Raw genomic sequence first — 24634 nt, 5'->3', positions numbered from 1 at the left:
CATTTATTTTCTTCCTGTCATCACATCATAGAAACAACATTGCATCTTTTTAGTGTTTTGTATTTTATTAGGATCCCCTGAAGCAGCAGCTCCTCTTCCTGGGGTTCACATAAAACATGACATAATACAGAACATCATTAGTGCTGTCCTTGAGCTGTTCTTAAGACATAAGGACAATAGAAACAAAAAGGTCCTACGGACTGTTGCATGAATACATTAGTACAAACACACTGAACAGAAATATAAACTCAATATGCAACAATTTCAAAGATTTTACGAGTTACAGAATTACTGTTCATAATAGCAAATCAGTCAATTGAAATAAATTCATTAGTCACTAATCTATGGATTTCACATGACTGGGAATACAGATCATCCTCTGGTCACAGGTACTTTAAAAGAAAGGTAGGGGCGTGGCTCAGTAAACCAGTCAGTATCTGGTGTGATCACCATTTGTCTCATGCAGCACAACACATCATCTTCATATAGAGTTGACCAGGCTGTTGATTGTGGCCTGTGGAATGTTGTCCCACTCCACAGGAGGTTGGTGGCACCTTAATTGGGGAGGACCGGCTCGTTCTAATGACTGGAGTGGAATTGGTGGAATGGTAACAAATACATGGGCTCCCGAGTGGCGCGGCGGTCTAAGGCACTACATCTCAGTGCTAGAGGCGTCGCTACAGACCCTGGTTCAATTCCAGGCTGTATCACAACCGGCTGTGATTGGAGTCCCATAGGGTGGCAAACAATTGACCAAGCATCGTCCGGGTTTGGCCGGGTTAGGCCGTCTTTGTAAATAAGAATTTGTTCTTAACTGACTTGCCTAGTTCAATAAAGGTTAAATAAATAAACATCAAACCTGATTTTCACGTGTTTAACGCCAATCCATTAGCTCCGTTCCGGCCATTATTATGAACTGCATCTTGTGTCCCACTCCTCTTCAATGGCTGTGCAAAGTTGTTGGATAATGGCGGGAACTGGAACACACTGTTGTACACGTCAGTCTAGAGCATCCCAAACATACTCAATGGGTGAAATGTCTGGTGAGTATGCACGCCATGGAAGAACTGGGAAATTGTCAGCTTCCAGAAATTGTGTACAGATCCTTGCGACACAGGGCCATGCATTATCATGAGGTGATTGTGGCAGATGAATGGCACAACAAATGGCCTCAGGATCTCGTTATGTTATCTCTGTGCATTCAAATTGCCATTGTTAAAATGCAGTTATGTTCGTTGTCCATAGCTTATGCCTACCCATACCATAGCTCCACTGCCACAATGGGGCACTCTGTTCACAACATCAAATCAAATTAAGCTTTATACAGCCCATATCAGACATGGAATGTAACGCAACGTGCTTTACAGGAAAAAAAAACATAAAAAACAATGAAAATAAAAGCTGAAATATTTACTACACAACAAACATAAAATAAAAAACAAAATAATGACAAACTGAACAACTAAAAAGCACCCTAAGGAAAAGCAAAGTTAGAAATATGTTTCCATGGTTTCAGCCCTGGCAGGTTCTCTGGCAGGCTATTCCAGATGGTGGGGGCATAATAACTAAAGGCTGCCTCTCCATGCCTCTTGGTCATATGCTTTGGGATAGATAAAAGGCCAGTGCCAGAGGACCTGAGGGACCTACTGGGTACATCACTTAAAAGCATGTCTGACATGTATTGGGCTGCACAATTGTGGATTGATTTAAAAACCAATCTTAAAATTAATTCTAAAACTCACAGGCAGCCGGTGCAGAGACCTTAAAATGGGTGTAATGTGTGCTCTTCGTCTGGTCTTGGTAAAAAAAGACCAAAAAGAGACTGTACCTAAGTTCATACTGTGTAATTTAATGCTTTCACACTATTTCAGGATGTGAAGTAGCATGCTAGAGAATAATACTGGTTTCCAAATTGCATTTCAGTTATGCTTCAGTGGTTATGCATGTTGAGTTCTTGTTCATTGGAGAGGGGAAGATGTAGTAGGATGTCCCTTGGGGGTATCCGTACCTATGTATGACATGCGCAGACTAGGCTAGTAAACATGCTGAAGCTAGAACCTCATTGTCGTGCCTCCTGATTTTAGATAATACTACAGATGTTGTTGCTAATTTGAATAACTTTCAAATTATCATAATCTCGTGAGTGGAACTTTGATTTTTATTGCAGTGGGCATGCTGTTGTTAGCCATCTATTTTAAAATAACTTTTGTGTATGTGTGAAACATTGTTGCATTTAAACTTTAGGTTACTTTGTGTGCTAAACGTGAAATGTTTTTTGCAATGGGAAGTAATAGTTGTACATTTCAATAAGGAAATGCTTAGCCTAATGGTTGTGTTTTTGTATTCTTATGATTGGGACCTACTGGCTTATTTTGTCCAAGTGAATGGACTGCTTATCCTTTAATTAACATCATTCTGTGTGTGATTGCTGTCTTTCCATCGGCCCTATGCAGTGGTGTAGTAATGCCTGGAGAAGTGGGGCCTGTGTGAAGGAAAGGTGCCCTGTGTGAAAAATCCTTTTTCAGATGTCATTCTCAAAACCACAAAAAAAAACCTTCTAAGTTCACAACAATCCTTAAACCACACCAGAAGACCATGTTTGAGATCTGGGAAAAACTGAAAAAATATATTTTTGGAGGGTGTAGTTGCATTTTAATTAAATTGAGCAATACAAATGCCCTCCCCATTAATATAAATCAGTATTATAACTTTGTCAAGTAGGCCTAAATTGCAGTCAACATTTAATTGGGAAGTTTTTTTGGGGGAAGTCATTAAATATTTATGAAAACAGTGTATGATTACTAAATTCCGCATCACAAATAGCCTACTAACCAACACTTCGGACCAAACATTTTCAATATCTGTTTTGCATACCCATTGTTACCTTAGTTATCATTTACTGGTAGATATGTTAATGGTCTCCTACTTAAAAACTCTACACCCCCAAGGGCTTAATGAGGAGGACCTTGTATGTTTCTTGTTGTCTACTCACACTAGGAGTCCCTCCCCATCCCCAAACTGTTGTATATTCCCAATTCTATGTGACATATGGATGGTCAATTTTTGAAACTCTTCTATATATTCCTTGTTAATATGCATTGACTCCCTATTTTCTAGTCTCTAATTAACTATCTGCTTGCACAGCTTGCGCCTGTTACACACAGAAGGTGTTTTAAGCACAGTACATGTCAAACGTTTGGACACACCTACTCATTCCAGAGTTGTTCTTTATTTTTACTATTTTCTACATTGTAGAAGAATAGTGAAGACATCAAAATGATTAAATAACATATGGAATCATGTATTAACCAAGAAAGTGTTGGAGAGTGATGGAGTGCTGCATCAGATGACCTGGCCTCCACAATCACCCAACCTCAACCCTATTGAGATGATTTGGGATGAGTTGGACAGCAGAGTGAAGGAAAAGCAGCCAACAAGTGCTCAGCATATGTGGGAACTCCATCAAAACTGTTGGAAAAGCTGGTTGAGAGAATGCCAAGAGTGTGCAAAGCTGTTATCAAGGCAAAGGGTGGATACTTGGAAGAATCTAAAATCTATTTTGATTTGTTGAACACTTTTTTGGCTACTACATGATTCCATATGTGTTATTTCATTGTTTGGATGTCTTTACTACATTTCTACATTGTAGAGAAAAACTTTGTAATGAGTAGGTGTGTCCAAACTTTTGACTGGTACTGTATGTGTTCTTAATATGTTTGTACAGCGCTGATGAAGGCATAAGTCCGAAACATACCATATGTCCTGTTTCTTTTTATTAGCACCTTGCACTTTCACTTTTTGCATTATTTTGAGCATGGATTGAATTAATTACAGTGCCTTGCGAAAGTATTCGGCCCCCTTGAACTTTGCGACCTTTTGCCACATTTCAGGCTTCAAACATAAAGATATAAAACTGTATTTTTTTTGTGAAGAATCAACAACAAGTGGGACACCATCTTGAAGTGGAACGACATTTATTGGATATTTCAAACTTTTTTAACAAATCAAAAACTGAAAAATTGGGCGTGCAAAATTATTCAGCCCCTTTACTTTCAGTGCAGCAAAGTCTCTCCAGAAGTTCAGTGAGGATCTCTGAATGATCCAATGTTGACCTAAATGACTAATGATGATAAATACAATCGACCTGTGTGTAATCAAGTCTCCGTATAAATGCACCTGCACTGTGATAGTCTCAGATGTCCGTTAAAAGCGCAGAGAGCATCATGAAGAACAAGGAACACACCAGGCAGGTCCGAGATACTGTTGTGAAGAAGTTTAAAGCCGGATTTGGATACAAAAAGATTTCCCAAGCTTTAAACATCCCAAGGAGCACTGTGCAAGCGATAATATTGAAATGGAAGGACTATCATACCACTGCAAATCTACCAAGACCTGGCCGTCCCTCTAAAATGTCAGCTCATACAAGGAGAAGACTGATCAGAGATGCAGCCAAGAGGCCCATGATCACTCTGGATGAACTGCAGAGATCTACAGCTGAGGTGGGAGACTCTGTCCATAGGACAACAATCAGTCGTATATTGCACAAATCTGGCCTTTATGGAAGAGTGGCAAGAAGAAAGCCATTTCTTAAAGATATCCATAAAAAGTGTTGTTTAATGTTTGCCACAAGCCACCTGGGAGACACACCAAACATGTGGAAGAAGGTGCTCTGGTCAGATGAAACCAAAATGGAACTTTTTGGAAACAATGCAAACTTTTTGGCGTAAAAGCAACACAGCTCATCACCCTGAACACACCATCCCCACTGTCAAACATGGTGGTGGCAGCATCATGGTTTGTGCCTGCTTTTCTTCAGCAGGGACAGGGAAGATGGTTAAAATTGATGGGAAGATGGATGGAGCCAAATACAGGACCATTCTGGAAGAAAACCTGATGGAGTCTGCAAAAGACCTGAGACTGGGACGGAGATTTGTCTTCCAACAAGACAATGATCCAAAACATAAAGCTAAATCTACAATGGAATGGTTCAAAAATAAACATATCCAGGTGTTAGAATGGCCAAGTCAAAGTCCAGACCTGAATCCAATCGAGAATCTGTGGAAAGAACTGAAAACTGCTGTTCACAAATGCTCTCCATCCAACCTCACTGAGCTCGAGCTGTTTTGCAAGGAGGAATGGGAAAAAATGTCAGTCTCTCGATGTGCAAAACTGATAGAGACATACCCCAAGCGACTTACAGCTGTAATCGCAGCAAAAGGTGGCGCTACAAAGTATTAACTTAAGGGGGCTGAATAATTTTGCACGCCCAATTTTTCAGTTTTTGATTTGTTAAAAAAGTTTGAAATATCCAATAAATGTCGTTCCACTTCATGATTGTGTCCCACTTGTTGTTGATTCTTCACAAAAAAATACAGTTTTACATCTTTATGTTTGAAGCCTGAAATGTGGCAAAAGGTCACTAAGTTCAAGGGGGCAGAATACTTTCGCAAGGCACTGTATATTATCGTTGCATCTCAGCCACCCTGGGTTATTCCTCTTCATGGTTTTGAGTGTGACTACTTTTTTACATCTAGATATAAGCTGAAACATCTTTCCTACCTACCAGCTATCGATGCCATTCTCTGTGAGCTGCTCCATGAGACAACCAGTTGAGAGCTGCATGCTCTTGCTGCCTGCAGATGATTTTCCACTGAAACTAGGCTGTGTGCTGCACACATGTTTATATACACTATATATATACACAAAAGTGTGTGGACACCCATTCAAATTAGTGCACTCTCTGACCTATATGAGTGCTCTGATATTAGGGTTGCTGTCCTTTCAGTATCACAAGCCTGTCACATACCGAAGGCCCAATAGACTCGACACTGCGCAAACATGTCTATAATAAATATAGACTGTTACAATTTCCCCGGTCTCCCCTTAGTAATAATGAGCGTGCAAATTTCCAACACAGTTCCCCAAATCAAATCAAATTTATTTATATAGCCCTTCGTACATCAGCTGATATCTCAAAGTGCTGTACAGAAACCCAGCCTAAAACCCCAAACAGCAAGCAATGCAGGTGTAGAAGCACGGTGGCTAGGAAAAACTCCCTAGAAAGGCCAAAACCTAGGAAGAAACCTAGAGAGGAACCAGGCTATGTGGGGTGGCCAGTCCTCTTCTGGCTGTGCCGGGTGGAGATTATAACAGAACATGGCCAAGATGTTCAAATGTTCATAAATGACCAGCATGGTCGTATAATAATAAGGCAGAACAGTTGAAACTGGAGCAGCAGCACGGTCAGATGGACTGGGGACAGCAAGGAGTCATCATGTCAGGTAGTCCTGGGGCATGGTCCTAGGGCTCAGGTCCTCCGAGAGAGAGAAAAAAAGAGAGAATTAGAGAGAGCATATGTGGGGTGGCCAGTCCTCTTCTGGCTGTGCCGGGTGGAGATTATAACAGAACATGGCCAAGATGTTCAAATGTCACTCACTCTTCCCTACCAACGAGTCAAGGAAACAATGACAAAGTTTGAGGATATTTTTCAATTAAAATAGTAATGTTACAAGTGAAATAGGAATCCCAGGTTTCAATAGGCAATAACATAGGCTATTGATGTTTCAAGAAAGCAGTGTATATATTTGGCCTAGTGAAGCGGTTTTATGCGCTGACTTAATGGAAGCGGATAATTATTAGTTTTTTTACTCTGCTGGTCTCTGGAAGAAATTACGAGTCCTCACTGTCCAATACCTAGTCAAGACCAAGTAAAAATGTATCCATCACCGAGACAAGACTGAGACATTCAATATGTGGTGTGTCTGCCGAATCCCTTCGGTAGCACGGGAGGGAGCCAGAGATAATTATTATCTTCCCTGTTCCCTAGCGAGGGTGTTTTAAAAAATGTTTGTAGTTCTCCCTCAGATCGCGTAAAATGAAGGTCGTTAAAACCTACGGTGAGTGATGAGGGTGTCAATATTGGATTAGTTGGCCAGAACCGTGGGCAGGAGGGAGTTGATGTCATGGACACGGGCTCCTGGGTGACAGTGGACCTTGGTCGATCAACAGATCGTAGGCAGGTCAAAACCCACCATCGAGCTGCCAACAATGATGGTGCTCGTGATGGAATCCGATGGGGAAGCAACTTGCTGAACTTCAGTTGCTGTGGGGGAGGGTGCCACTGGGCGGCCGCCTGCTGGGACAAAACTGCACATTTTAGAGTGGTCTTTTATTGCCCCCAGCACAAGGTGCACCTGTGTAATAATCGTGCCGTTTAATCAGCTTTTTGATATGCCATACCTGTCAAGTGTATGGATTATCTTAGCAAAAGAAAAATGCTCACAAACAGGGATGTAAATAACATTGGGCACAAAATTGGATAGAAATGAGCTTTTTGTATATATGGAACATTTCTGGGATCTTTTATTTCAACTCATTAAACATGGGACCTACACTTTACATGTTGTGTTTATATTTTTGTTCCTTGTACATTTGATGTATGGACACATAGGCCAAGTATGTATTGATTTGGCTTGATTGATGTGAAAATATGTACAAGTTTGTTGTAAATATGTTTGGCCTTGACCCATGTAATATGATTGTGTTCTTAACTTCAGTTGACAAAGTTTATAAAATAAATGTTCTATCTCCATTCAGTTAATTAGCCAATTAGGCAATCAAATGCTTAGGACAAACAAAAAACAGTCCTCACCAATTACTCTCCACTACCGTACTTAAGTGAATTGTCACCAGCAGGTCACGCGATAGATAGATACATACATGCAGAAACATTCACTTCCTCATATTTAGAGGAAGTTTCTTTCCACAAGATAGCACAGCCACAAAGTCAAAATTGTCCACGCTGTAAAAATGTATGAAAACAAAATAGCCTTTTGGTCCTAATTTAAGGTTAGGCACACGGTTAGCAGTGTGGATACGGTTAGAGTTAAGATTCGGTTTTAAATCACATTTTAAGAGTATACATACAGATTTTGTCAAATGAACGTAACATTTTTATTTTGGGGGAATTTGAGCTAACCCTAACCCTTTTCCTAACTTTAACCTAATTATACTAACCTGCTACATTAATACTCTTAACCTGCTGTGAAAGGTCAAATCTGGCGTTTGTCATAAAGATGCAAATAGTCTATATCGTAAAAATACAATAAAACAAAAGGTGACTTTTTGTTATTGATTTAAGTTTAGGCATACGATTGGCTGTGTGGTTAGGTTAAAAATGTAAGAAGATAAATCGGACTCCCGAGTGGTGCAGCAGCCTAAGGCACTGCATCTCACTAATCCCTGTTTCGAATCCAGGCTGTATCACATCCTGCCGTGATTGGGAGTCCCATAGGGCGGTGCATAATTTGCCCAGCGTCGTCAGGATTTGGCCGGGGTAGGCCGTTATTGTAAATAAGAATTTGTTCTTAACTGACTTGCACAGTTAAATAAAGGTTACATTTTAAAAATATATATACATTGTATGAATAGGTGGGGTTGTGCTAACTAGTGACGATACCTGAGCGGAGTCCCCATATTAGTTTTTTCTGTAGCAACGGAAGTTCGGTTGAAAACCGGAAACATCCGCGTTGTCTCGACCCCGCGTAGAGTGCTCTTTGACAGACGGATGACAGCTTCCTGAGCAAGTCCTACTTTGTTTATGTCACGTAGCTAGCTAGCTAACTGACGGCTACAAAAGTGCTTTGTTTTCTTATTAAGCGGATTACTGCACTGATACATACATTTCTGGCGTAGAAGGTGAATCTAGATTTACATGATCCGGGGTTGTTTGGTACGAACGCCTCTGGTGCCGTTAGGAGAATGAACTCCATCACCGGTCGGGATCACCCTGTACCCGCCTCCTCTGTCAACTCTGGAGCCTCATCTTCTCGAGGCTTGCACGTAGAACTCACATCTCAGCAGGTAAGGACATGGACCCTCAGCTCGGTGGAATGTTTTTATGATTGACTCTCATGCTGTAATAATGCTGTGTGTCACATGTCAAAACTGCAAGATGAATACAGCAGGCCTATTACAGCTCTCTTGGGTAGCGATACAGTTATACGTTGTCTATAATAGCTAGTTAGATACATGTGCAAATGTTAGATATCTTTGTTAGATATTTAGTTTGCAAGTAACAGAGATGAATATACTAGCTAGCCAGCTTAGTTAGCCCTAGCCTTGTCGCAAACACTGCTGGAAGCCTGGGGAAGTTCAATGGCAGAAATCAGCTAAAGAGGGGTTGGAAGTCGGTGCAAATCAGTGATGCCTCGCAACACGTCAAACCAATCAAATGCCTTATTATGGCGGGGCTTTTTTTTCAAAAACAATCATTTCTAAGTGACCCCAAACACACGTGTGTGTGTGTGTGTGTGTGTGTGTGTGTGTAAGGGTTGAATGTGTACTCAGTGCAAATCATTTCTAAATTGCATATAGTCTTTAAGGTGCATGTTTTCAAATCTGGAATTATTGAAGTTGCCTTTACTGGCTGCTGAGATATACATTAATTCCTGCTTATTATCATATTTTTAAACAACATCCTACAATGCTACTTTGGGAAGAAACCGTCTTTATGAATGACTTGACTGATGTCACAGCACAGGTCTGCCTGAACACTGAGTAGTATTGTTGGGAGGTAGCTAGCTGTGCTGGGAAACACCCAGTGTCAAGGACTCATTAACTCAGAATATGAGGAGAATATGGCTTGTGAATCTCTTCTCATTGCAGGCTTGTTAAAAGTTTCACAAGATTCATAAGTGACTGCGGAAAGTAGGCCTTGTTAGTGAATCACTGTTAACCAGCCCTCTCACCTAATGTGCACAGGCTGACAACGGACAGCCATGGATGTTGAAAAGTAATTTGACTTCTGTTTCATAAGTTTGGACAGTACAGCACAGTATAGATCAGTACAGTATAATGTACTCTATTGTTCTGTACTGAACTATACTCTACTATATTGTACTCTACTACATTGTACTCTGCTGTACTGTGATTTGGTCTATGGTTGGTACAGATGTGGTCCGGACCAACCAAATTTGGTCTTGTTTGCGGGTAAAGCTCATTAGAATAATAGCCAGCATTATTTTGGTTATGACTTTTCAAGCTTGGATAGTAGATTTCAGGTGGAAAAGGACAAAGAAGCATATGATATACCTGGTTGTATTGATAGCATGCAATTTGGTGGAGGCCAATATGATCAACTACTCTTCTTTACTAGATTAGATTCAATCTGATGTTCAGAGATGGACAACTTTCCTTATTTCTATGTTAGGAGGGTCAACATAATCAAAATTAATATATTACCATGGTTGATGTATTTATTCCAAGTTTTACCAGTTTCAATTACATTCAACTTCTTTAAGAATAAATGACCTACTCTCCAAATTTATTTGGAATGGAAAGCCTTTAAGAGTCAAATTGAATGTTTTACACTTACCTTATGAAGCTGGACAATAACAACACTGTTAAGTCCTGGTTCCAAAGTGGCATCATTCATTTTTAGCAAATGTATTATAATGGCACTCTACTGTCATTCAATTAATTACAAGAAAAATGTGGGTTGTCCAAAACCAATTTCTTTAATTTCTTATAACTCAGAAATCTTATTCAATCGCTTCAATAGAATCTGGATGAATCTAAAGCTTCTAGCTTTGATTGAATTTCTACCTAATAGCACAGAACTTTTCTAAAGGAAAAATGGGAAACAGATCTCTAAGAAAATGTATGAGACTATTGGTCACAGATATGTAAAAATGTTCATAATTTCTCCTACAACCTTAGACGTAAATTATTGCAATTCAAGATAATCAGTTGGATTTACTACACTCCTGCCAGAATGTATGTTATGCACCCAGAAATGTTGGAGAAAAGGAACCCTATTACATATGCTGTGGTCCTGTGACAAACTGACACCATTTTGGGATAATGTCTGTGATATTATATTATTGTGTTTAGGAATTTCTATCTATCGCCACGATAGATGTCTGTTGGGAAATGTAAATATTGATGAGCAATATCAGAGTTGTAATTTTTTTTTTACCTAGGTATAATTGCAGATTTTTTTATTTTTATAGTTATCAATTGGAAAGCATCATACTCACCATCAATAACGAACTGGAGTTCTGAACTATGTAGTTACATTTCTTTAGATTGTGTTGTATGAAATTTAAGCAACAAAAAAAAAGGACATGTTTGATCAAATCTGGAAACTTCACATTGACCAACTTGAGGAATGTGACTTTTCCCAACAGACATAATTACAGTGGGGCAAAAAAGTATTGTCAGCCACCAATGGTGCAAGTTCTCCCACTTAAAAAGATGAGAGAGGTCTGTAATTTTCATCATAGGTACACTTCAACTATGACAGACAAAATTAGAAAAAAAATCCAGAAAATCACATTGTAGGATTTTTAATGAATTTATTTGCAAATTATGGTGGAAAATAAGGGGAGGCTGCTGTGTGTTCAATATTTTATTTTTGAGGTTCTTCAAAGTAGCTGCCTTGATGACAGCTTTGCACACTCTTGGCATTCTCTCAACCAGCTTCATGAGGTAGTCACCTGGAATGCATTTCAATGAACAGGTGTGCCTTGTTAAAAGTTCATTTGTGGAGTTTCTTTCCTTAATGTTTTTGAGCAATCAGTTGTGTTGTGACAAGGTATGTATGGGTGGTTTACAGAAGATAGCTCTATTTGGTAAAAGACCATGTCCATATTATGGCAAGAACAGCTAAAATAAGCAAAGCGAAACGACAGTCCATCATTACTTTAAGACATGAAGGCCAGTCAAATCAGAACATTTTATGAACTTTGTATGTTTCTTCAAGTGCAGTCGCAAAAACCATCAAGCACTGTAATGAAACTGGCTCTCCCGAGGAAGACCCTAAGTTACCTCTGCTGCACAGGATAAGTTCATTAGAGTTACCAGCCTCAGAAATTGCAGCCCAAATAAATGCTTCGGAGTTCAAGTAACAGACACATATCAACATTAACTGTTCAGAGGAGACCGCATGAATCGGGCCTTCATGGTTGAATTGCTGCAACAAAACTACCACTAAAGGACACCAATAAAAGGAAGAGACTTGCTTGGGCCAAGAAACACGAGCAATGGAAATAAGACCTTTGGTCTGATGAGTCCAAATTTGAGATTTTTGGTTTCAACCACTGCGTCCTTGTGAAAAGCCGAGTAGGTGAACGAATGAGCTCCGCTTGTGTGAGTCCAACAGTGAAGCATGGAGGAGGAGGTGTGATGGTGTGGGGGTGCTTTGCTGGTGACACTGTCTGTGATTTATTTAGAATTCAAGGCACACTTAACCAGCATGGCTACCATCATATTCTGCAGCGATATGCCATCCCATCTGGTTTTCGCTTAGTCAAATAAAATTTGATTTGTCACATGCGCCGAATACAACAGGTGTACAGTAGACCTTACAGTGAAATGGTTACTTACAAGCCCTTAACCAACAATGCGTGATAAGTAAAAATAGATGAGTAACAAAATGATTTAAAAAATAATAATAATTAAAATGCAGCAGTAAAATAACAGTGGTACTGGTACAGAGCTGGTGGGACTTTCATTTGTTTTTTAACAGGACAATTTAAAATTTGTATTTTATTTTACCTTTTATTTAACTAGGCAAGTCAGTTAAGAATAAATTCTTATTTTCAACAGTGTGTTCCTTGTTCAGGGGCAGAACTACAGATTTATTTTACCTTGTCAGCTCAGGGATTTGATCTTGTTCCGGTTACTAGTTCAACGCTCTTAACCACTAGGCTACCTGCCACCCCCAATGACCCAAAACACACCTCCAGGCTGTGTATGGGCTATTTGACCAAGAAGGAGAGTGATGGTGTGCTGCTTCAGATGACCTGGCCTCTACAATCACCTGACCCCAACCCAATTCAGATGGTTTGGGATGAGTTGGACTGGAGAAAAGTCAGCTGACCTTTTCTATGGGGGGTTGCTGAACAAGTTGGGTTTTTGTTTCCGAGCAACCTTATTCTTATAGGGAATCCCATGACTTAGATTTATCCCTAATGCCTGTGTTGGTGGAAGCTCAGTGTGGGCTGCTGGAGTTTGAAGAATGCAGATCAGGTGAGGGCCTTGGCCTGCCGTTGACATAGATAGTCCTACTGCTGCTCTGACACTGCTGCCCCTGAGGGGTGACCTCATTCAATGGCCCCTCTTTTCACGGGTCTCATGTCCCATTGCAATTCTCTTGAGTTACACCCCCCCCCCCCCTCAATTATGAGGCTTTTTCTTTCTTTTTTGGTTGGCTGTAACTGATCCTTTCTCTTCAAGCAGGTTCCTTTTTATTTTAGGCTACTTCTCTTTTTATTTTATTTTTTTGAAAGGTGGACTTCTGACTGATGTCCAACCATGGTTATGTTCTGTCAGGGGTGTGGAACACATTTTATTGAGCTGCGGAATCATGGGTTTTCTACTCTGAGACGTACTGTACAAATGCTTTTTGTGTGTCATTGGCATGCTGGCTTGGACTTTAATTGATGAAACTGTGACGCTCCTGTATGCAGAGCTTTTGTGAGGGAAACACAGTGAAGTCAACACATGAATGAACTCTGCTTTCAAATGAAACGCTTGTCTGCTAATTGTATTATTTTTGGACAAATGTTGATAGTAGATGACGTGTGACTAACCAGATACTAGGGTCTGAACGATAACAGTATCGTAATACTCGTTAGTGTCGTGGCAAGGAAACAAAGCACCAAGCGGCTTTAACTTCTTTAGGAAAACTACCCTAATGTCAATAGTTTTTTTTCTCAAGCTATAGCACACAATATGTTACAAATTCAGCATGTTTTTAAAGGACCAAAGAGTTTTTGTCTGCTTCGTTTTGTTCATTTTTGCCGTGAAAAAAATATTGCGTTACTGGTATCATCCCGGCCCTACCAGATACGCCAAGTTCTCTCCAACCGAGCTACTATATTCAAAAAGGGCAGTTTTTATTTTTAACATGAGGATGTACTTGAGCCTAATGACTTTGCTATCTGAAATTGTGACTTCTGGTTGACTGCATTTTTTACTCCTGTGTGAATGAGACTAGCTCATTGGGTAACAGTCTTGTAAGTCGATCTGCATCGATTTGGATTGTGTAACAGGATGAAACTCTTGAAATCGATAATACAATTGTAAAAGGCATTGAAGCTGACCCAGAGAAGTACAAGCTGCATCGTACGTAATTTAGACTTAGGCTACCTCTGGTTGTGGGCAGTTCATTTGGCTAAATGCTGTCTCCTGTCTCTGCTCCTGCTCCTGCTTCTATTTCTTGTCTCTTTTTCCTGACTATCTCACCATCTGCCTTTCTCTCCCTAACAGAGGCGGTTACGTCATCTCAGAAGCATCGCAGCCCGCAACATTGTCAACAAGAATGGCTCTCCACTGTTGGACACATATTTTACCCTTCATCTCTGCTTAGAGGACTGGATATCCAGAGGTCAGTACAGTACACCCTCTTTCAGCTGTCTCTGTATGACAGTGTTCCCGGCCACTGCACCAATACCCCTTTCACACTACTGAGCCCAGTCACTCCACACTACAAACATGTCTTTAGGCCTGAATCCTAACTTGAGATCTGTGCACATAACTTGACAACAATGCAGGATTTACGCAAAAGTCATGGAAAGATGCAGACATCTTAATTACGATTCAGCCCTTAGTGCCAGAGCCCACTTAGGACTAAATGTTCAGCACTACTGTCCACTGCATTAGGCTACTCTCACAAGTGGAAGAAATGACAGAGTCCCATTACAAAGTGTAGTTAAATGCACAAGGGCTTGGTTTGTTAGGGGACGCTGATGCTCCAGTAAATGAGGCCTTTCACTTTTGGTTTAAGGGCAAATCATTTCATTTTAAGTTAATATACAAAAATGGCCCAGATCGAGCCAAGACTTCAGGGCCTTGGCTTGCTGTTGTCAGGTAATCCTGACAGGTGTTGTACCTTCACAAGTGTTGTTTAAGCTTTTGTGTGTGTGTGTGTGTTTATTCAATCAAATCAAATTTATTTATATAGCCCTTCGTACATCAGCTGATATCTCAAAGTGCTGTACAGAAACCCAGCCTAAAACCCCAATCAGCAAGCAATGCAGGTGTGGAAGCATGTTGGCTAGGAAAACCCCCTAGAAAGGCCAAAACCTAGGAAGTCCTCTTCTGGCTGTGCCGGGTGGAGATTATAACAGAACATGGCCAAGATGTTCAAATGTTCATAAATGACCAGCATGGTCAAATAATAGGTCTGGGACAGGTAGCACGTCCGGTGAACAGGTTAGGATTCCATAGCCGCAGGCAGAACAGTTGAAACTGGAGCAGCAGCACGGCCAGGTGGACTGGGGACAGCAAGGAGTCATCATGCCAGGTAGTCCTGAGGCATGGTCCTAGGGCTCAGGTCCTCCGAGAAAGAAAAAGAGAATTAGAGAGAGCATACCTAAATTCACACAGGACACCGGATAAGACAGGAGAAGTACTCCAGATATAACAAACTGACCCTAGCCCCCCCGACACATAAACTACTGCAGCATAAATATTGGAGGCTGAGACAGGAGGAGTCAGGAGACACTGTGGCCCCATCCGATGATACCCCCGGACAGGGCCAAACAGGAAGGATGTAACCCCACCCACTTTGCCAAAGCACAGCCCCCACACCACTAGAGGGATATCTTCAACCACCAACTTACCAGCCTGAGACAAGGCCGAGTATAGCCCACAAAGATCTCCGCCACGGCACAACCCAGGGGGGGGGGGGGGGGGGCGCCAACCCAGACAGGAAGATCACATCAGTGACTCAACCCACTCAAGTGAAGCACCCCTCCTAGGGACGGCATGAAAGAGCACCAGTAAGCCAGTGACTCAGCCCCTGTAATAGGTTTTAGAGGCAGAGAATCCCACTGGAAAGAGGGGAACCGGCCAGGCAGAGGCAGCAAGGGCGGTTTGTTGCTCCGGAGCCTTTGCGTTCAGCTTCACACTCCTGGGCCAGACTACACTCAATCATATGACCCACTGAAGAGATGAGTCTTCAGTAAAGACTTAAAGGTTGAGACCGAGTCTGCGTCTCTCACATGGGTAGGCAGACCGTTCCATAAAAATGGAGCTCTATAGGAGAAAGCCCTTCCTCCAGCTGTTTGATTACAAGTGCAGTCTCAGTGTTATGATGGGGTCTAAAACCAGACTGAAGCATTTCGTATACATTGTTTGTCTTCAGGAAGGCAGTGAGTTGCTGCGCAACAGCCTTTTAAATTTTTTTTGAGAGGAATGGAAGATTCGATATAGGCCGATAGTTTTTATTATTTTCTGGGTCAAGGTTTGGCTTTTTCAAGAGAGGCTTTATTACTGCCACTTTTAGTGAGTTTGGTACACATCCGTTGGATAGAGAGCCGTTTATTATGTTCAACATAGGAGGGCCATGCACAGGAAGCAGCTCTTTCAGTAGTTTAGTTGGAATAGGGTCCAGTATGCAGCTTGAAGGTTTAGAGGCCATGATTATTTTCATCATTGTGTCAAGAGATCTAGTACTAAAACACTTGAGCGTCTCTCTTGATCCTAGGTCCTGGCAGAGTTGTGCAGACTCAGGACAACTGAGCTTTGAAGGAATACTCAGATTTAAAGAGGATTTGCTTTCTAATAATCATTATTTTCCTCAAAGAAGTTCATGAATTTATTACTGCTGAAGTGAAAGCCACCCTCACTTGGGGAATGCTGCTTTTTAGTTAGCTTTGCGACATCATCAAAAATAAATGTAGGATTGTTCTTATTTTCCTCAATTAAGTTCGTAAAATAGGATGACCGAGCAGCAGTAAGGGCTCTTCGATACTGCACGGTACTGTCTTTCCAAGCTAGTCGGAAGACTTCCAGTTTGGTGTGGCGCCATTTCCGTTCCAATTTTCTGGAAGCTTTCCTCAGAGCTTGGGTTTTTTCTGTATACCAGGGAGCTAGTTTCTTATGAGAAATGTTTTTAGGGGTGCAACTGCATTTAGGGTATTGCGCAAGGTTAAATTGAGTTCAGTTAGGTGGTTAACTGATTTTTGTCCTTGGGTAGGCAGAGGGAATCTGGAAGGGCATCAAGGAATCTTTGTGTTGTCTGTGAATTTATAGCACGACTTTTGATGGTTCTTGGTTGGGGTCTGAGCAGATTATTTGTTGCAATTGCAAACTTAATAAAATGGTAGTCCAGGATTATGAGGAAAAACATTAAGCTCCACAACATTTATTCCACGGGACAAAACTAGGTCCAGAGTATGACTGTGACAGTGAGTAGGTCCAGAGACATGTTGGACAAAACCCACTGAGTCGATGATGGCTCCGAAAGCCTTTTGGAGTGGGTCTGTGGACTTTTCCATGTCAATATTAAAGTCACCAAAAATTTGAATATTATCTGCTATGACTACAAGGTCCGATAGGAATTCAGGGAACTCAATGAGGAATGCTGTATATGGCCCAGGAGGCCTGTAAACAGTAGCTATAAAAAGTGATTGAGTAGGCTGCATAGATTTCATGACTAGAAGCTCAAAAGACAAACGTCATTTTTAAAAAATAAATTGAAATTTGCTATCGTAAATGTTAGCAACACCTCCGCCTTTGCGGGATGCACGGGAGATATGGCCCCTAGTGTAGCCAGGAGGTGAGGCCTCATTTAACACAGTAAATTCATCAGGCTTAAGCCATGTTTCAGTCAGGCCAATCACATCAAGATTATGATCAGTGATTAGTTCATTGACTATAATTGCCTTTTGAAGTAAGGGATCTAACATTAAGTAGCCCTATTTTGACATGTGAGATCTCTTTCAATAATGACAGGAATGGAGGAGGTCTTTATCCTCGTGAGATTGCTAAGGCTCAATGTCTGTTTGAGAAAGCTTTCAAATGAATTTAACCTGTTTTTTTGCCTTCCCTTGCAGACTTTTACAAGAGTGAAGTCATCCGAGATTCATTGGTGAGTGTCTTTCTTTTCAAAAGAACAAACATGTGTTGGACAGATTCTACATTAATTTGCCAAAGAAGGCTGCCTGGCCACACACAAAATGACATAGCACCAGCTATGGAATGTCATAGCAATCCATTTTGTGTGGATTTTGTTGTATGATTTGTCTGCTTATGTCTGTGGAAGCACACTACCGGTTATATACTTAGTTCCATTCAGAGGACACGAGTAGAAACAAGTGACAGCACGGCCAGCCAAAAGGTTTATCACTACCCCTGTCCAGGTTTACACACTCCGCCACGCCCACAACGTGTTTGTGTGTGTGTGTACATGTGAAAGTGAACAGTGGGCACTTTCTCCAGTGCTGCTGTGTGGAAAGAGGGCATGCTTCCTCCATTTCCCCATTGCGGAGGAGTGGTGTCTGCCAGCCAGTACATGGACTCAGGTCAGCCGCCTTGGTGTTTGTTTCTAACACAATCAAGTCAAGTAGCCTACCTTTCACTTCCTCTCATCTGTCAAAACAGTTGCTGAAAGAACACCTAATATTACCTAAAGTAACTCGACCAAAAAAAGCACTTGTTTGGTTCGGTTGAATTCAGACTTGGATGTATCAACATTGCACAGGTTGGCCACACCAGGATGATGTTGTGACCCTGAATCTGACTGCTTTAAATGGGAATCATCACTGATACACACAGTGTCAGCAAGCTCCCATCTCGTCTCCATAGCTTCACAGAGGGCAATGCACAGGGGTTTACTGTACTGTATGGTCTCTTATTGACAGTTGCGTATGTGCAATAAGGCCAAGAACAACAGAAAACAGTCAACGTCTCTGTTCTTGGCATGCGCTAATCTTTCTTCATGTTGTACCCCAGTCATATAAACAACAGACAGGAAGGTGGAAAGCAGCCTTGTAGCAACACACTGTATGAGACAAGAGGAAACAAACAGGCTTACATACTGTATGGATAAAATATGCACAAGCGTCCATTGTACTATTTCTCTCTCTCTCTCTAAACGTGTTCATAGCATGTCTGCCATTGTGTTCTGCAAGACGCCATTCAGCAAAATCAGATCTTGCCTTCTCAGCAATGGCTCTATTAACACAACGTCTTTGGATTCAGTCGGAAGTTTCCATATTTTTATTTTCCTCGTTTGCAGAGAACCGATTGTCCTCACTGACCGTTAGATTTGGTCCTACACCCTCCGTGGAATAGCAGCTGCTACGCGCTCCCTTCTCTCCATGGAGTCTGTGATGAATGCCGCCAAGTAGAGCAGCAGACCATTACCAACATGCCAATTGTAGAATCATGAGCTGGCCTAAGCTCTTTTCCAAGCCTACCTTTCCCTTACTTTCCAGGGCCCTAGTCTGAAAAAATGTACTGCAGATTAAGCTCAGGATTGTGTCTGGCAGAGATCTAAAATCTGCTTTTGTATTGAAAATGTCAACATTCCTCCATGACCTTTGTTTGTTCTATAGTGTTTTTGTCTGTTTCCCCGTTGTCTTCTCTAGTCTGTCAAAGGATCCTGCTCCTTTCTGCCCACCCCCACTGTAGGGTGAGGATCAAAAGGTGGCAGTTTGCGCCACTGCTTACTCTGTTTGCTACAAATATATAACTTGTCACTCAGATCTTATAGGGATGGTGCGAGATTTGGCAATCCAAGCCTTTTTTTCTACTTTCCCAGAGTCAGATTAACTAATGGGTACCATTTTTATGTCTGTGCAGTTTGAAGGACATTGAAGGTAGTTTTGCAAGTCATTGCTAACTAGTGTTAGCCAATGACTGGAAGTCTATGGGAAAAGTTAGCAATTGCGCTAACGCTAGTTAGCAATTATCTTCAAGCTGCACACAGAGACATAAAAATGGCATCCATGAGTTAATCTGACTCTTGGTAAGTAGAAAGTGTGTGTGTATATATATATCTATCGATCGATCGTGATCATATTACATTTTAACTAGTTCCCAAGATGGCGTAGCAGTAGGTCGTCCTGTCGTGTCCCTGTATATATCGTTTATTTTTCGTTTTTTACATATTTTCTCCACATATCTCTTTGAAAACATTTTGCTAAACCCTAAGCTTCCAAATACTCTCCTGCAACCCGACTCACCCAATGTAGCTATTTTTCCTAAAGTATTTATATTTACTTCGGGACCCCTCAACTGAAGCTAGCCAGCTAACCAGCGGGTATGCTAGCGGTCTCCAGCTAACCGGTCATCAGCTAACCTGTAGTTCGGAAAGCTCTCGCCTGTTCGTACAACGCGACTTTAACCAGAGCACAACGGACCTATTTATTTTTCATCCCCGGATTCCCACCGTAAACGGAACATCTTTCAGCTGGATTTTTCAGCAACTAGCTATCTAGCTAAACCGCAACCTCGGATTACTCCTGGCTAGCGTTTCCACCCACTTAGCTTGAAGCTAGCCCGGCCGTAGCACCTGTGCTACCACCGTAGCATACTCCTGAGCTACAATACCCGGGCCCACGACCGGTCTACCGATGTCATCGCATGAAGAGGAATAAACAGACTCACCCCATCGCGACGTCCCCCAAAGGCTAACTCTCTAGCCCTCGCTATCTCCCTGCTTGCTAATTCGGCCTGCTAACTGCTAGCTTGTCCAGCTCCGGCCCGCTAACTGCTACCTTGTCTAGCCCGGGCCTACAAACTGTTAGCTTGTTAGCACAGGCCTGCTAACCGCCTGAATCGCCGCGTCTCAAACGCTCACCGGACCCATATTTACTTTCTATCTCTTTTGACTTTTAATTTGTTTATACCTTCCGGAAACCTGCCTCACCCAATGTGATATGGAATCGCTATTATTTTTTATTTATTTTTAGAACACACTCAAGAACCTCCAGAAGCTAACCAGCTAACTAGCTACAAGCTATTTAGTCATTGTTAGTTTTTTTTTTACCTGGATAACACTCGCCAGGCCAGCTTCCCTGCCCCATCCACCGCTGCCCCCTGGACACTGATCTCTTGGCTACATAGCTGATGCACGCTGGACTGTCCATTAATCACGGTACTCCTTTCTGCTTGTTTGTTCTATCTGTTGGCCCCGTTGCCTAGTCTATGCCATTTTACCTGCTGTTGTTGTGCTAGCTGATTAGCTGTTGTCTCACCTACTGTTTTAGCTAGCTTTCCCAATTCAACACCTGTGATTACTGTATGCCTCGCTGTATGTCTCTCTCAAATGTCAATATGCCTTGTATACTGTTGTTCAGGTTAGTTATCATTGTTTTAGTTCACAATGGAGCCCCTAGTTCCACTCTTCACGCCCCTGATAACTCCTTTGTCCCACCTCCCACACATGCGGTGACCTCACCCATTACTACCAGCATGTCCAGAGATACAACCTCCCTCATCATCACCCAGTGCCTGGGCTTACCTCCGCTGTACCCGCACCCCACCATACCCCTGTCTGCGCATTATGCCCTGAATATATTCTACCATGCCCAGAAACCTGCTCCTCTTATTCTCTGTCCCCAACGCTCTAGGCGACCAGTTTTGATAGCCTTTAGCCGCACCCTCATACTACTCCTTCTCTGTTCCGCGGGTGATGTGGAGGTAAACCCAGGCCCTGCATGTCCCCAGGCACCCTCATTTGTTGACTTCTGTGATCGAAAAAGCCTTGGTTTCACGCATGTCAACATCAGAAGCCTCCTCCCTAAGTTTGTTTTACTCACTGCTTTAGCACACTCTGCTAACCCTGATGTCCTTGCTGTGTCTGAATCCTGGCTCAGGAAGGCCACCAAAAATTCAGAGATTTCCATACCCAACTATAACATCTTCCGTCAAGATAGAACTGCCAAAGGGGGCGGAGTTAGCCTGCAAAGTAATGTCATACCCAAACAGTTCGAACTACTAATTTTGAAAATTACTCTCTCCAGAAATAAGTCTCTCACGGTTGCCGCCTGCTACCGACCCCCCTCAGCTCCCAGCTGTGCCCTGGACACCATTTGTGAATTGATCGCCCCCCATCTAGCTTCAGAGTTTGTTCTGTTAGGTGACCTAAACTGGGATATGCTTAACACCTCGCCAGTCCTACAATCTAAGCTAGATGCCCTCAATCTCAAGCTGCCGCAGTCATCCCCCTCTTCAAAGGGGGAGACACCCTGGACCCAAACTGTTACAGACCTATATCCATCCTGCCCTGCCTATCTAAGGTCTTCGAAAGCCAAGTCAACAAACAGGTCACTGACCATCTCGAATCCCACCGCACCTTCTCCGCTGTGCAATCTGGTTTCCGAGCCGGTCATGGGTGCACCTCAGCCACACTCAAGGTACTCAACGATATCATAACCGCCATCGATAAAAGACAGTACTGTGCAGCCGTCTTCATCGACCTTGCCAAGGCTTTCGACTCTGTCAATCACCATATTCTTATCGGCAGACTCAGGAGCCTCGGTTTTTCGGATGACTGCCTTGCCTGGTTCACCAATTACTTTGCAGACAGAGTTCAGTGCGTCAAATCGGAGGGCATGCTGTCTGGTCCTCTGGCAGTCTCTATGGGGGTGCCACAGGGTTCAATTCTCGGGCCGACTCTTTTCTCTGTGTATATCAATGATGTTGCTCTTGCTGCGGGCGATTCCCTGATCCACCTCTACGCAGACGACACCATTCTATATACCTTCGGCCCGTCTTTGGACACTGTGCAATCTAACCTCCAAACAAGCTTCAATGCCATACAACACTCCTTCCGTGGCCTCCAACTGCTCTTAAACGCTAGTAAAACCAAATGCATGCTTTTCAACCGGTCGCTGCCTGCACCCGCATGCCCGACTAGCATCACCACCCTGGATGGTTCCGACCTAGAATATGTGGACGTCTATAAGTACCTAGGTGTCTGGCTAGACTGCAAACTCTCCTTCCAGACTCATATCAAACATCTCCAATCGAAAATCAAATCAAGAGTCGGCTTTCTATTCCGCAACAAAGCCTCCTTCACTCACGCCGCCAAGCTTACCCTAGTAAAACTGACTATCCTACCGATCCTCGACTTCGGCGATGTCATCTACAAAATGGCTTCCAACACTCTACTCAGCAAACTGGATGCAGTCTATCACAGTGCCATCCGTTTCGTCACTAAAGCACCTTATACCACCCACCACTGCGACTTGTATGCTCTAGTCGGCTGGCCCTCGCTACATATTCGTCGCCAGACCCACTGGCTCCAGGTCATCTACAAGTCCATGCTAGGTAAAGCTCCGCCTTATCTCAGCTCACTGGTCACGATGGCAACACCCATCCGTAGCACGCGCTCCAGCAGGTGTATCTCACTGATCATCCCTAAAGCCAACACCTCATTTGGCCGCCTTTCGTTCCAGTACTCTGCTGCCTGTGACTGGAACGAATTGCAAAAATCGCTGAAGTTGGAGACTTTTATCTCCCTCACCAACTTCAAACATCAGCTATCTGAGCAGCTAACCGATCGCTGCAGCTGTACATAGTCTATTGGTAAATAGCCCACCCTTTCTCACCTACCTCATCCCCATACTGTTTTTATTTATTTACTTTTCTGCTCTTTTGCACACCAATATCTCTACCTGTACATGACCATCTGATCATTCATCACTCCAGTGTTAATCTGCAAAATTGTAATTATTTGCCTACCTCCTCATGCCTTTTGCACACATTGTATATAGACTCCCCCTTTGGTTTCTACTGTGTTATTGACTTGTTAATTGTTTACTCCATGTGTAACTCTTTGTTGTCTGCTCACACTGCTATGCTTTATCTTGGCCAGGTCGCAGTTGCAAATGAGAACTTGTTCTCAACTAGCCTACCTGGTTAAATAAAGGTTAAATAAAAAAATAAAAAAATTGGAATGGCAGCAATGATTTAGCGGGTCGGGGCACCGCTGCTAGATGAATATAGGAGTCCAGGGTCTTTCACAGCAGGCAAAATGTGACATGTGATGTCTTTACAGTGACATCAATGTTGCAGACAGATTTGGCTGCTGCGTTGGAGTAGGGCTGGGTTGGATTTGGCCTAAAAATCATGTAATTTTATATATTTTAAAAAATGATTATTATTATATGTTTTTACTTATGGGCGATTCATAATATATATATCAATTCATAATATATATATCAATGTCATAACCTATCATAATATGGTCATAACACTGTCATGCTGAATATTTAGACCTATTGTGGCGTACTCTATATTGCGTTTTTTTTATGGCTGGTTATGACATCTACATAAGTGGGCCAAAATCCACAAACCCTACCATGATAGTTATTTATGGGTGGTTATGACATCTATATAAGAGTGCCAAAGCCCACAAATCCTACCACACAAGGCAAACCATTCCATTCTACTTGTAAATGATGTAACATTTCCTAAATTTGTAAGTTTTTATTACCATTGCAATTGTACACACATTGATGTCATACATGCATAGCTCTGTCGCTGATGACTTGGATGAATGCAGGAGTAGGACTAAACACCCTTATTAGCCTTACAACAACAAAACATTTCCTGTGATGGTCTATAAATGCCCATATTTTATAATCAAAGTTTGTTCACAACATTATAATTGTCCTCCATTGGTTTGCTTTAATATAAATGTATACTTAGTGCTACCACTAGGGGGAGACATTTGAACAGTTAGCTGCAGGCGCACACCTCATACGTTGGAAGAAAAGAAACAGGAAAAGAAGCCCAGTGAAAAAATGTCAATTGTCCATGTCTCCTTATTCATTCTGTTTTCATGTTTGTAACATTTATAAGTATGGTTTTGTTTCAGAAAAGATAACAT

General features: G+C 42.1%; 1 protein-coding gene across 1 annotated transcript in view; it reads left to right on the top strand.

The window, feature by feature from the left end:
* The first annotated feature begins 8406 nt into the window (after positions 1–8406).
* The window catches only part of LOC109892722 (UV radiation resistance-associated gene protein-like), a 142685-nt gene continuing 126457 nt past the window's right edge, over positions 8407–24634 (top strand). The window contains exons 1-3 of the mRNA XM_020485461.2: positions 8407–8862; positions 14275–14392; positions 17847–17881. Coding sequence (XP_020341050.1) covers positions 8761–8862; positions 14275–14392; positions 17847–17881 — 255 coding nt within the window. The 5' untranslated portion in view covers positions 8407–8760. The remainder of the gene's footprint in view (positions 8863–14274; positions 14393–17846; positions 17882–24634) is intronic.

Source organism: Oncorhynchus kisutch, linkage group LG6 (assembly GCF_002021735.2).
Source record: "Oncorhynchus kisutch isolate 150728-3 linkage group LG6, Okis_V2, whole genome shotgun sequence".
Classification (NCBI taxonomy): Eukaryota; Metazoa; Chordata; class Actinopteri; order Salmoniformes; family Salmonidae; genus Oncorhynchus; species Oncorhynchus kisutch.
The sequence above is the reverse complement of the archived record's forward strand: the minus strand, read 5'-3'. Positions and strand labels throughout refer to the sequence as shown.